Source organism: Drosophila suzukii, chromosome X (assembly GCF_043229965.1).
Source record: "Drosophila suzukii chromosome X, CBGP_Dsuzu_IsoJpt1.0, whole genome shotgun sequence".
Taxonomy (NCBI): Eukaryota; Metazoa; Arthropoda; class Insecta; order Diptera; family Drosophilidae; genus Drosophila; species Drosophila suzukii.
Window position 1 is genome coordinate 10,983,481 of NC_092084.1, and position 14,316 is coordinate 10,997,796.

At 37.3% G+C, this 14,316-nt stretch overlaps 3 protein-coding genes across 9 annotated transcripts in view; 2 read left to right on the forward strand and 1 right to left on the reverse strand.

Annotated features, from left to right (window-relative positions):
- Positions 1–328: 328 nt before the first annotated feature.
- On the reverse strand, positions 329–2,813 carry CtsB (Cathepsin B). Its single transcript, XM_017079693.4, has 4 exons — positions 2,497–2,813; positions 2,144–2,404; positions 1,839–2,006; positions 329–953 (listed from the first exon to the last, which is right to left on the reverse strand). Exons 1-4 carry the CDS (start codon positions 2,614–2,616, stop codon positions 480–482), a joined length of 1,023 nt encoding a protein of 340 aa, XP_016935182.2. The 5' UTR covers positions 2,617–2,813; the 3' UTR covers positions 329–479.
- Positions 2,814–3,352: 539 nt separating this feature from the next.
- On the forward strand, positions 3,353–4,170 carry amrt (TM2 domain-containing protein 2 amaretto). Its single transcript, XM_017079611.4, has one exon. It carries the CDS (start codon positions 3,412–3,414, stop codon positions 4,087–4,089), a length of 678 nt encoding a protein of 225 aa, XP_016935100.2. The 5' UTR covers positions 3,353–3,411; the 3' UTR covers positions 4,090–4,170.
- A 719-nt stretch (positions 4,171–4,889) lies between these two features.
- inaE (inactivation no afterpotential E) overlaps positions 4,890–14,316 on the forward strand; it is a 30,892-nt gene continuing 21,465 nt past the window's right edge. For 2 of the 7 annotated variants that reach the window (XM_070997878.1, XM_065867563.2), the window contains exons 1-2: positions 4,897–5,453; positions 7,862–8,081. The gene's annotated coding sequence lies outside the window, so the exon portion shown is untranslated. Of the gene's footprint in view, positions 5,454–7,752; positions 8,082–14,316 lie in introns of all 7 variants that reach the window. The other 5 variants (XM_065867562.2, XM_017079646.4, XM_017079647.4 and 2 more) reach the window with 5 other exon arrangements.

The window sequence follows — 14,316 nt, forward strand, 5'->3', positions numbered from 1 at the left end:
AATCGTATTTCAACTCGCCAAACGAACAGCTAGCAAACTCAATTCTAAAAAAACAGAGTGCCAACAGTACGCTTGGTTGATTGACAGCTAATACATATAAATACTTGGAATAGAAAAGCAAATTGAATAGCTCACATGGTTACTAATATAATAAAGAATACAGTTTGCACCGCAATTCTTAATAATTGTTGTAATTAAATATTATTACCAAACAGACAAGGCATTTTCCATTTAAAGATACTTAAAAAGTACTACTATCTGGAGATTTCTAGCCCTTATCATCGTTTTCTAGTTATAGATGTACAGAGTTCACTAAGCCGAAGATCAGTTCCACAGTCATATACAATACTTTATTATCAATCAGGTTTAGTTGTTTACATTAACTACAAACGTCATTTGCGAACGGGAATAGAAATTAAAAGGGGGGCGATAGAAAATAGAGGGTTGATATCAGCGTACAGCCGCAATACATATACAATCTACAGCTTGGGCAGACCCGCCGAAATGGAGCTCTCGATGCCGCAGTGATCCTGGCCACGCAGGATACGGAAGAATCCGCGATCGCCCCAATCGGTGTTCCACGAGTTGCCAATCAGCCAGTAGGGAATCTTCTCGTCACCCCAAACGCCCCAACCCAGGATACGGATGGCATGACCGCCCAGCTCCTTGCCGTGCTCGTGCTGGTAGACGCCGTCCTTGTACAGGATGAGATCCTCGTAAACGGTGAAGGCACCCTCCACCGGTCCATTGGTCATGATCTCCTCCTGGATCTCGCGCACATTGCGGCGCACCGAGTAGGACTTGGAGCCGAAGTGCTTGTCCTTGGCGTAGTTCACAGTGTAGCTGCTCTGGCACACGTGCTGGCACTTGGGCGTTCCACCGCCATGGGCGCAGGGCGGACGGGTTCCATTCACGTGGTGCTCACAGGGGGAAATCTCATAAGGACGGCAGCCCTGCAAAAAGAAAAATATTCAATATTAGAATCGTTATACTCCATTTTATAGCGTTATTTGTTTAGCAGTTATATTGAGGCTAGGAATGATCTAGAACTGGCTTAAAACTTTTGGCAGCTATCATTTAATAAGAAAAAGTAAGAGTTCATTTAAAATGCAGAGTATATATCAAAGCTAAAAAATGAATGAAATGAATATAATAGCTGGTATATATTTATATGGCGAGATAAATGCAAAGCCGCTTTCTAGCAATATCTTTCGTTCAAAATGACTTTATGGCTTCGTTATCTTCATTGCTAACGTCTAGTAAACAAAGAACAAAGTTGCAAAGACGTTGCTTTGAAATTGTTTCTGCGTTGCAATGACCCAGTATAATATTGATTAAAAAACATCAAAGGAAATTTTTCTTTTGCAAAACTCGGCACCCATATATTAAAAAATAGGCAAAGAACAGAACCTCTTTTACTTAAACTTATTTAGATGCAAATTTAAAACACTCCTGTAACTACATGTAAGTAGAAAAATTTTATAAAAATGGGGTTTCAGGCGATAAAGACTTGAAACTAGACAAAAGAACTCTGGTACACCGGAATTTCCCAAGAAAACAAATATTTTTCTGCTGAAAATAAAATGAGTGTCACAGAAACCTTTTGAATTTCAAGAAATAGGAATCTTTAAAGACAGTAAACCTGAACTAAAAGCATAATGTACTTATAAACATGCCGAAAACTATAAACAAGGTTTCAAACATTCTGTCCCTTGATAAAAATATACGCTTTGAAGTAAACATAACAATATAAACACCATTTCTAAGAATTTTAAGGTAATTCAATGACAAGTCTGCTCTCTAAGTGTATGAACCTAAAGCAAGGGAAGACCACCCACCTGGTTGGATCCGAAGGGACCTCCGCTGACGATGCCCTTGCGCGTCCAGTAGCTCCAGGCGGCGCCGGGGAAACCTCCGTTGCAGCCAAATCCGCAGGTGTGGCAACAGGACACCAGATCATCGGCCGAGAAGTGGAAGTTCACCTTGCCTTGGGAATGGATGCACACCTGCACATTGCGAAATCAGCAAAAAATAAAGAAATTATATTATAAGGAACAGATACATATACATCAGCTGGTTAAACAAAGGGAAGGCGGGTCTATACAAAATCGATAAGATAAACTGAGCTAAGCTATGTGCGCACCCGATCAGACATGGCTTCCACAGCACCAAAGGCCCAGCAGGAGCCGCAGGAGCCCTGGTCCCGGATTTCGCCGATGGTTGGGCAGTTCGGCCACTCCTTCCGGGCATCAAACTCCTCGGGGATCTCCTTATCGGTGGTCTGGTACAGCTCACCCAGAACCTTTTGCTTCTCGGGCAGGGCGAATTTGTGTGCATCCGGATGGACGCCCATCAGGCGGCGGATGTGGTCCTCAGTCACGGATTCATCGAAATTACGTCCAACCTGGGCGGATAGAGTACGGAAAATGCAATTTTCTTGTCACGTCAGCAGAGAACAGCGGGGGAAAACAAAGGAAATGTGGGACTATAGCTTACCGTCCAGGTTTTGGCCTTACTGCGCACCACCTCGATGAACTCATCGGATAGCATCGACGGCTCCGCGGCACAGAGAGTCACCACGGAGGCCGCGATGGCCACCAGGAGCAGCAGCTTCATTTTCAATCCAGCGAATCTTTCCCAAGCGCTGACACAGCAAAAATGTCACAAATCACACTAATCACACTCAAGTAAAATGGGGGGCGAAATGACGCGTCGGAATAATTGGCTTGGCTTTGGTTCTCTGTGTTCCGTAGTTGTTTTCGTACTGCCCGCGAAAAGCGGACGGAGAACGCTCTTTATTTCTCTTGTTTTCCCAAAAAAAAATGGTTGGCGCCCGCTGATTACACGGCCAGTGTGTGCACACCGATGCGATGGTGAAAGTGCCTATCGATAGCAGAGATGCCACGATAGTCGTGACACGAATATTGTGTGGATTTAATAATAAATAATGTACTTATGGATTTTTGATTTAAAAAATATAAGAGCCTTCAGAAGTGTTTAATATGTATTTTATAAAAAAATAAAATCATTAAAATTTTGTTCTTTATACAAGAACATTATGGTTTAACTATTGTGGTGTACAAACAAGACAAATGAAAACAAACAATAAAACGTCTTAAAAGTCAAATTAAAAAAAAAAAAACATTATTTGTAATGATTACTATTATTTTTCTTTGTTACAAAATACATTTTTTTAACATTTTTGACATACCATTTCTTTATCCAATTGTAGTTTTCTAATATTATTATTATTATTATTTCCTACATTTATTTTTTACATTGTTAACAGAAACGCTGATTACCCAAACTATCGATAGTCGCCCATTTGTCAACAAAGCTAACAGAGCTCTGTTAACCAAACGCGGGTGTGGCAACACTGGCTGGCAATATTTTGATTCGGAGCTAACAAAGATGCGAATTTTCTACGGATTTGTGGCGTTCCTGGTGGCCACCAGTCTGCCCGCTGCACGAGCAATACAGGCGCGCAGCGACAAGGAGCAGCCGCAGACGGTGGTTTCCGGCACGGCGGTGCAATCGGTGGTGCCCGTCCAGGCGCAACTTGGTTCCGGAATGGGAGCCTCCTCCTCCTCATCTTCGTCATCCTCCTCCTCCGGCGGCCCTGGCAACTCCGCCTTCCATCCACTGGGTCCGTATGTGAGCTGCTCCTTTCTGCCGCGCGACTTCCTTGAGTGCAAGGATCCCGTGGATCGGCATGAGAACGCCACAGCCAAAAACGGCAAGCCCATCGGATGCGTCAAGTGGGGCGGATCCACCTACGAGGATGTGGAGCACACCGAGGTGTTGTGCACCGTGTTCTCGGACATCGAGTGCTTTGGAAATCGCACCTTCCTGCGCGCCGGAATTCCCTGTGTCCGCTACACGGATCACTACTTTGTGACCACTCTCATCTATAGTATGCTGCTTGGATTCCTCGGGATGGATCGCTTCTGCCTTGGGCAAACGGGCACCGCCGTGGGCAAACTACTCACCATGGGCGGCGTGGGCGTCTGGTGGATCATTGATGTCATCCTGCTGATTACCAACAATCTGCTGCCCGAGGACGGCAGCAATTGGAACCCCTATGTGTGATATGCCTCTGTGCTTAGTACTAAGTAGTTTAGTAAGATCGATTAGAGTAAAAAAAGCCGATTTATGGGTATTAGATTTTAACCTTTGTTTTACTTTTTATTCCCAATGAGTGAGTGGTAAAGCCAGTTTATTTATATTTATCAACTCGGTCTGTAACCATACACAAGGAATGTTATAGGAAAACCTTGTATAAATTGTGTTGAAAGGTTTAAAAGACCGATAAATATATAGGAATCTATAAGATATGGCTTACTGATTTTTATATAAAGAATGATCTGATAATTGAATCAACATCAAAAAGCTTACACTAATAATAATTTATCTATTTGGCTGTATACTAGTGTTATATTTCCTTATGAAATAAAATCCAACAATAAATTTCGCTTTCTATATATATTTTTTTTAGATTTGAGTTTCGCGCCCAACTTCAAATAAGGCATATTTCCTTCTTGTCGACTGGTCACACTAAAACCGCCAGAGCTGCCAACTAACAACATACGACCGAACCTTTTTGTCGGGAAAGCAAGGAAAAAGATAAACATTATCGGAAGATAAATTGTTTAATCGAATTTCTGGCATTCATATAATGTTTTAAGATGTCCCACATTTTGTTTATATTTAATGAATTATCCTCAGATTAAGCGAAAAAGGTGTTACTTTATGTAAAAGAGATGGCAACATTAAAAGGCCAAATAAAACCAGCTAGAGTTCCCGCTAGCAAGGCCAGACTTGACGGGAAAAAGGCGGAGTCGGCCGCTCTGCCGGCGGCTGCCCTCGAAAGTTTCGCGTGGAAACGAAAGGAAACTCGAAATTCAGTTGCAAAAAAGCTCGCCGACCGCGCGGTCTAACGGAGAGACGCTTTCTCTTTTATTTTTCCCCCATTGACGACGCTGCGTGCGCGTCTCTCCCGCAAGAAACAACAACAACAATAAGAATAAGAACTGTGCACGGTGCATAAATAAAACACACGAAAATATACACATATATATTTGCTAGGCATTTAGAATTTATGCACAAAAAAAAAAGAAACGCCACAAAAAAAAAGAAAACAAAACAAACAAACGAAGTGATGACAGCCAAAAGTAATAACAGTACTTAAATCGCGGCACAAGAACGTAAACACAAAATCGTGTGTAAAGTGAATTCCATGGGAAAAAGACGAGAGGAAGAAGAGTACAAGAAGTACAAGAACAACAGCATGAGGACGCCGACAGCGACGCCGGCAGAGGCAGCGGCAGCGGTCGAGACAATTCGAATTTCTTTGGATGCTGATGGACTAACGGTGCTTTAGTGGTTGTTCGCGTGTGTGTCAGTGTGTGTGTGTGTGCGTGTAAAGTAAAGCGGAAAACAGCAGAAACTGAATGGTAAATAAGTGTAAACAGAAAGGAGAAGAAAGAAGGGAAGAAAGAGTAAGGGAGCGAAGAGAGAGTAAGAGAGAGCGAGGAGAGACAGTAGCAATTTCCATTTATCGATCCGCTCGCTCGCACACCTGAAGCTGCAGCTGAAGCCATTCCAGCATCATCGACTTAATCCGTTCGAGCGGGATTAAGGCTGCGCTGCCGCCACAGCGACAGCGACGCCCACGCAGCGTCGACGGCGCAGCGACCGCATTACCGGTCGCCGGTAATTAGCCGCCAAGGCCGTCGGCGCTACACAGAAATAAAAAGAAAAGAAGCAGGTGCCGCGATAAGAAGATCTATTTCCAGAATTTCCATTTGTCAAAAAAGATACATCTGCAAATTGTCAAACCGAAATATCACGCCATGATAAGATGATCTATTTGATTTTATACATTATTATGCCTTTGATTCCAGAATTTCCATTTGTCAAGAAAAGATACATAGCTAGAAATATCAGGCCATGATAAGATGACCTTTTTCATTTTGAACATCATTATGGATCTGATTCCAGAATTTCCATTTGTCAAAAAGATACATTTAAAAATTTTCAATCCGAAATATCACGCCTTGATAAGATGATCTATTTGATCTTATACAACATTTTGCACTTGATTCCAGAATTTCCATTTGTCAAAAAAATATACTTATCTAGAGATATGCGCCCGTGATAAGATGATCTATTTGATTTTATACATCATTAAGCACCAGATTCTAGAATGTGCGTCTGTTAAAAAAAGATATTGTATCTAGAAATTTGCAAACCGAAATATTAGTACTGTTCTGGTTTTCACTTTTGGAATATTTTACTTAAATTAGATTAAAACAAATTGTATTATTTAGTCAATTTAAAAGTAGTATTCTTGGAGGAAAGTATTTATATAGTTATCTATAACAGTTCAGATGATAAAACAAAAATTTACCTAAAAATTTTAAAAGTTTCTTAAAATTCTTAAAAATAAAAATCATAATCTTGATAATAATTAAGCTAAAAAAGTTTAATATTATTTATTGTTATATTATTTATTGCTTATAACAAAACAATTGCCACGATAATCCAATTTATAGAATCTTTAGGATCAGGCTCTATAATTTCCATTGAATAAACATATTTATAAAAGGTTAGATGCACAGAAAAACACTGCTTGACTATTTAAGCCGGATGTTAAGACCTAGAAAATTTATGAAAATGTATAGTACCAAATCTTTTTTAAGTTTAACATGCGGATGAGAAAAAGGTTCTTAACATATCTTAAAATATTTATAAATGGAATATGTATCGGTGGTGACGTACGAAGTATTAAGATTATAATTATTCACATACATCCTACCGATTAAATATTATTCGCATATAAAAATTATAATTACTATTGATTCACTATCGAGTTGATTTTTTTCTGTGTACATAATGGCTTCAGTTTCGCTGCTGCAGCGGTGTGAAAGTTCAGGCTCATTAAGTGCAGCCGCCTAACGGTGCTCGATACGCGATACCCAACTACCAACTACCGACTACCGACGATGATGTAAACGAGATTAAGCGAAACCAGTAGCTTTCTAATTAGCAGCATCCTGCAAAAGAGTGTCCCCAATTTTAAAGTAGACATGGCAATTTTCCAGATACATTTTGAGGCATCAAATTAGTACTCTAGTTTGATTTTTTTAACCTTAATCTCTGTAGTTTTAAAGAAGAAAAAGAAAATGTCTTTCGCCAGGGGGTAAGAAACTGAATTAATTCTGCTTAAATTGCAAGATGAACTTTTATAGGGACATTAAATGTGAAATGAAAAATGTTCTATGGGGCCATTAAGTTGCTGTTGTTCGTACAACCAAGCTAGGGGAAAAGCCCATTTATAAAGACAGTTGCGCTCTATTTCCTAGAACGTGTTTGAAGAAAGACAATTTCCTCGCGTTGCTAATCTCTTAACCCTCTAGATGGGACTTTTCTAAGTTTAGTAAGCTGGAAAAAATAAAAATAAATGATATAGCATCGTTTTAATATATTAAAACAAATAAAAAATAGAAAATCTACTATTGTATATATTCACCTGGAATTTAAATTGTAATTTGTTAAATAGTTATAACATCATTTGGGGTTAAGAGAAGTACTTTCTAATGAACGAAAGTATCTTTAGGTTATAAAGTGCTTAAAGATACAAATTTTTAAACGATTTAAAGTCTGGGAAATCTATCTAAGTTAGTAGCCCTCATTCTCTCTCCCCTTCTATCTTTCTATCTCCATTTCATCAAACTTTCGCGGGCGAGAAAGTGTTAAGAGAAAACAACAACAAACGAACAAACAATAATGCTAATGAAGCCAACCGTGAAACGATTTTTTTCTACATTTTTTTTGTATGTTTGGAATTTTTGTGTTAAAGTGCAACCGAAGCAAAGCAGCGTAAAATAAAAACCATAAAGTATAACAAGAGCAGTGGAGGGATCGGTGAAAAGCGTTAACCGAAGCCAAGAAAAAATTAAAACCGAAAACCAACATCAAAAGTTGCCAACTTTTTTTGCGACCGCAGCAGCCGAAGAAGCAGCGGCGTCAGCAGCGACGCCCGACTGCAGCCAGCGTCGCGCTGGCAACAACAAATTGCGGTAAGATTTTGTTACAACAAATAAAAATAATAATAAAAACCCTAGATCATAATCGCACCAAAAGAAATTTTTTTATACGTTTTTTCATAACTATAAAAAAATATCTTAATATATCTTGTTTAAAAATAATATTTCTTATAATGGTTAATTTTTTTATTTTTTTTTTTTTAATCTTATAAAATAAAGTCAGATGATGTAATTTTAACTTAATTACTTATGAAAAATATTTTTATTATTTGAAAACATTTTAATGAAAAAAATCTATTTATAAAAATATAATTGCTAAAAATGTTTTTGTTTCTTATTTTAATTATAAAATAATCTTATAAAATAAAGCCAGATCAGTATTTCCTTGTTTATATTTAAAAACATTTTGACGAAAAAAAATATTTTTTAGGTAAAATAAAATTCCTAAAATTGTATATTTCTTTATTTATATTATAATACTATCTTATAAAATAAAGCTAGATCATGTCATTTCAAGTTAGGTTCTCAAACAAATATTTTTCATTAGTAAAACAGTATTTTCTTGCTTTTTAATATAAATTAAAACTGCAATATGTTGGAAAGGAATAAACAAATGCTTTATAATATGGGTAATATTTTTGTTCTGTGCACATATATACTCATATTCCATCTGGAAACACTCGTCTATATATATTTACTGCTTCAGTCTGTCACACACACACACTGCTGATTTTACTGTTTAGTTTGTAATTTTGCCAAATTGTAGACACAGCATAATAAACACACAAAAAGAAACGAAACTAGAAATGTAGTTCAAAGTTTGACAGTCGGTGGGGATGGGGCGAACCTCGTTCCAGAAAATAATTCACTTGATTCTATTACATAATGGCAAGGAAAATTCGACTATTAGCCAAATTAATTGTGGTTGGTTGGTGAATGGAATTACATTCATTTGAATGACCAGTGGGTTTTACTTATTGAATAAACCAAACAAGTTTTTATAGTTAAAGTCTTTTTTAAATTGAATTAAAGTATTAAATTCTATTGGTAAATCTATTAAGACTTTTGGTTAATCCTTGGTCTTTCAATCTTAATATTATCTATGTGTGCTCTTAAATTAATTTCCCTCTTTTTGTGAATCCCTGATGAAACGATAGATTAAAGTCATCCCCGCATTGGGTTGTCTTGGAAACTTTAAAACCTCGTTGAGGTCTAGACCAACCCCCACATTTTCCAATGATAACGATTTCTGCCCATAAAAAGTCATCCCCAATGCTGAATTTTAAAAGCTTCGAATTGCTGCAAGTGTGAATGATTTTTCAAATTGAAATTAACGTTTACCAGAATGAGACAGCAAAATAAAAGAAATGGGAAAAACAAATAGAAAAGACAGACGTAGTGGGGGGTAAAAAAATTTAACAAAGAGTACTAAAAATAACCAAAAAATTCGCTTAGGCCGGTCTCGAGTGCCGCCAGCAATGCCTTAAAGTACACAGAAATAAATATATAACTAAACTGTAAACTTTAAATTTTTAAAATATATTAAAGATGTTGAAAGTATTTTTTAAATGACCAATTTTCTTGTTTTTTCAAATTTCCCAAAAGGAATGTCTTTAGTTTACCATTGGTATATTACCTACCATTGGTGTTTTACCATTGGTATTTTACCATTGGTATATTTCCATTGGTATATTACCATTGGTATTTTACCATTGCTATTTTACCATTGGTATTTTACCATTAGTATTTTACCATTAGTATTTTACCATTAAATATTTTAATACATTCATACATAATTCATAGATTTATCAAAATATATACTGCCAAAAATGAGTAATTGCGTATAAAACGTACTTGCCTATGGTCACAAAAATTGTTTCATCATTTTCCTGCGTGTATGCAAGGTGGGTGGCAATTTTCGGGGGTGGTTGGCGCCTGCCAGCGGGAAAATGGAAAAGGGCAGGGCAGCCGTCAGCCGAAAAACCCAGCCGTATTCGTTGATTTTTCCGTCGCCGGTGTGGCCTGTGTGTTTCTGTGGCTGCCTGTCCATGTCCAAGCATTCCGATTTCCTATTTTCCTATCCCATCTCCTCGGGGGTTAGTTATTTTTGGGGACGACAACCGCAGGAGCATCAGCAGCAGCATCAGCAGCAGCCCCCTGAACTTCTCAACTTCCGCAACTGCGGAGGAGGATTCACCGAAGGAAGGATTGCCGAATATGGAATACATATAGTATGTGTGTGCATAGGCAACGTATGTTGTTTCAGTTTCGGTCTCAGTTTTCTGTGATCCACTTTGCCCCTGGAGTTGGCTGTACTGAATGGGCTGAACTGCAGATGAAGCTGGAGGCTAACCATCCCATATCCCATAGTAGGACACAACCCAAGGATGCGTTGACAACCCAGACAAGCGGGTGGAATGAGCCGATAAATCTTGGCTGAACCACAAAGACCTGTTTAGCAGAGTTCGGGATGCAATAAATAACTTTTAATGGATTTTATATTACAAAGTAATTCCTGGTCTAATACGTAAAATGTATTATTGTCTTTGACAAGACAGGTTGTTCATAAAGATTATAAAGTAGCCTGTTCCTTGAATTTGAAATCTTAACAAGTATTAGCTTGGGAACATTACAAAAAATTATACCCAACACAAAGTACATTAAGATATATCTAAAGCTCTTTATAAAGCTCTTCCACAAGACCATCTTGTTCATAAAGATTACAAAGAAGTCTCTTTCTTAAATTTGAAATTTCCCTAATTGTTTTTATTTAAGTCCTAACAAGTAATATGTACCTTTGGAACTTTACCAAAATTATACTTAACTTAATATAGATATTATATTATATCTAACTCTCTTTATAATGCATTTTTACAATACCAGCTTGTTCGCAAACCGTAAAAAGGTCTCTTTCATATATTTAAAACTCCCATAATTTAATTTTATTTAAATCCTAACCAAGGGAATTTCCCAATTAGTAACCTAAAAATATTATACCTTATCTTGTCCTTTAAAGCTAAAGACAATTAAGAAACTTTCTTGAGGTACTTCTCAAAATAATAATTTAACCATCAGCTTGTGAAGTGCAATTTCCAAATAATTTCCTTAAATGCCTTAAGTTTGAATGCTTGAATTGATTTCCCTGCGAACTATTGAACTTTGAAGGCCAATTGTGTTATCTAGCTCAGTCGGTAATTGATCACTATATCTGGATCAGATGGCCATCCGAATAACCAATCTCTGCGCCCAAAAGCCTGATTGGAAAATGTCAAGGGTGCCTTCCTGCCATTCTGTCCTTCTGACCATCTGTCCATATGTCTCGCTCTCAAAGTGAACAAAAAGATGCACAAACTTGGCGATGGCGATGATTTTGTTGCCTGTTGTTCTGTCTTTCTGAACTTTGAAGGATTTTCCCCATCTGCGAGGGGGAAAACTCCCCATACAAACACATGCCCAGAAGAGGGCCACGCATAATACACATGCAAATGTCAAAGCTGCCAGGCTGTCGCCATAAGCGAAAGCGTCACTTGTGCCACCTTACCGACATACCACCACCCAGCCACCCAACCACCCACATTTTCCACCCACCCACCTTACCACCCATCATCATCCACCGCTTCGGCCATCGGCGAGTTTTAGCGGATTTTGTTTGTGCCGGAATGAAAATCGTCTTCTTTGGCCTCGTTGTGATTACAGTACTCCCTCCATTGTGTCATATGAAAACTCTCTTATGATGTAATGGATCACTCCTTTTTTGGATATTACAGGTAATACCTTTGTAAAAGATAACAGCTTTATGAAAACGACTAGTAGTCGGCTTCGTGTAATCCAAATACTTTAATTTGAAATTTTTTCTTGTGCTAAAGTAGCAACAGAGGGCAACGACCCTATGAGATATGATTTGTTCTCGACCCAAGCTCTGCCGCCACACACACAGTAATCTAAACCAGATCTTCTCCATAAGTAAGTCCAAAAGGCCACACCGCTGATTCTTTAGAACTACGTATAATGGCTAAGGAATATCTAAGGAATAGCTCTGCCTTGACTCTGCCGGCACACGTACAGCATACCACAGCGGTTTACAAAATGTCTTTGTATTATATGCCGAACCCTAGTAGAAATAAGAAGTTCCGATATGAAATGTTGAATAAGTTGGTATCCAAAATTTAAAAGAAAAGTTTCCATATTCAAAAATGTTTCCATATATGATATTTTTGAAGTATTAGAACATTTCTAATACTTTTAAGTTGTGGTGGCTTCACTGTATCGGGAGTGCACTGTATTGTTTGTTGTTGTTCTTGCCATTGTGTGTCATCCACGCGTTTTCTCTATGCTCCAGTAAAATTTGAGGAGGGTTGTTGAAAGAAAAGGCAAAGATGGGTGGGTGGGTGGTTAGGTAGATGTGTGTATGTAAGTAGTACCGCGGGTGAACTTTGGAAAACTCACCACCATCTTTTGCCAAACCGGTCTCAGTCGACCTCTTAGTCTTCCTATTTCTTACTATCTACCACACTCAAAATCAAGAAAATAACTTTTTGATCTTATACGATCTTTGATTAGTTTCGATACGATTGTTTTTATTTTTAGTTTTCTGCGTGTTCCAAAATTTTTAAAAGGGATCATGATACTACAATGTTGTTTGGATTTTTTATTTATTTTGAGTTTTTAAAGTTCCATTTTCAAAGATAAAATATTTTTTTAAGTGTTCCACTTAAATAAAAAAAGTTTTTAATACCTTGTTTGTTGCCGGATTTATTCTGTTTGGCAAATTGTTTGGCACAAACAATTCCATATTTGTGCAGGCTCTAGAAGTTTGGAGCGTTCTTTCTGTCTTGTGGCTTCATCTAGGTTTTAATACCTGTTAGTTTTAGAATTAAGGGGTATATTGTTTGAGTTGAAATGTGTTTGAGAGGAATATGGAACTTTATAGCAATGTCAAGAATTAGAGGTATCTTAAAGTCGAGGAACTTGACTATATAGCGTTCTCTATTGTTTTTTTTTTGCGTACAGCCTGCGGAGAAAATGCCGTCGCAAAAGAGAGAAGACAGAAAGATGAAAATTGTGGCACTCAACACGTCGTCTTTTCTACACCCCCTCTACCAATTTTAGCATCTTTATTTCTGCACGAAAAAATATGGTCTCTTTCAAAAAGATTTTATGGTGTCAGTACTTAAAACTCAATTTGTAATATATATATTTTTTCAATAGGTTTCACTAAAGTAAAACGATTTTTAAATTAGTTCCATTAAAAAAAGAGTTTTTTCAATTTTATTCAAAACCGATTGTATTTTAAATGCATTAATGTTATTTTATTATAAAATGCTAAGTTTTCAAATTGTTTTTCACATAAAATTTGGTTATTAAGAAAGAAAGAAAAGGTTTTAAAATGTATTCCATTTCAAAACACACTTGATAAGATATTTCTTTCCGTGGAATTTCCTCCGTTGGCAGCAACAACAATTACAATAACAATGGAGTCAGAAAACAAAGGCTTTCTTAACGTCTTAAGAAGCTTTTGCTATTGCCTTTGTTTTTCTTTCAGTGTTTGTTTGTGGTTGTGTGAGTGCTGCCTTCCCCCACTTTCTTTTTTTTATTGTTTATACTGCACGCATGCATTTCACACTATGTGTGTATATTTTCCTGCTTTTTACTCCTTTTTGTTGTTTGCTCCTAAATAAAAGTGGAGTAACACTTTCTACCCTTTCCCCTTTCTCCTCCTTGGGGGCGAAACATTGATGATGGTGTGTTTTTAATTACATTTTATAATTATCGTTGAGTGGGCGCATCGTTTTCAACTTGGGTTAACAACAACATATGATTGCTTGCAAACAATGCGTTACTGGAATTAATGTAGAGCTGCATGAATGTGATGGGTTTTTAATGAAAAACAAATAAGAAGAACAAATTTCATTATTTGTGTTAGTTTCACGCAATCTTTATGAATGAGAATTCGTAGCAAAAATTCCCACATATTAAGTTACTTAGAAATCCCACTATTTCACTGGAAGTATTATAAAATTCCTATTATGCTGGTTGAGAATTCGCACCAAATATCAAAATCCCGTCCTTAATCAAAAAACAAATAGTCCGAAACAAACGACTCAAGTTCTCAAGAATTTCTTTAATTTCTATTTCAAGTAATAGTGCTGATTCACGCATCCAATGTTGATAAAACAACAAAATTTATCCCAAATCGTTTAAAAAGAAAATATTTGAATAAAGTTTTTACAGTAAGCAAGTAAATATCATCGGGAGCACTTAATTACGT

Coding starts and splice junctions, on each gene's coding strand:
- amrt (XM_017079611.4), top strand. CDS start 3,412: ATGCGAATTTTCTACGGATTTGTGGCGTTCCTGGTGGCCACCAGTCTG.
- CtsB (XM_017079693.4), bottom strand. CDS start 2,616: ATGAAGCTGCTGCTCCTGGTGGCCATCGCGGCCTCCGTGGTGACTCTC. Junction 2,007..2,143: donor TGGAAGCCATGTCTGATCGG/GTGCGCACATAG, acceptor CGCAATGTGCAG/GTGTGCATCCATTCCCAAGG. Junction 954..1,838: donor GTCCCTTCGGATCCAACCAG/GTGGGTGGTCTT, acceptor TTCTTTTTGCAG/GGCTGCCGTCCTTATGAGAT.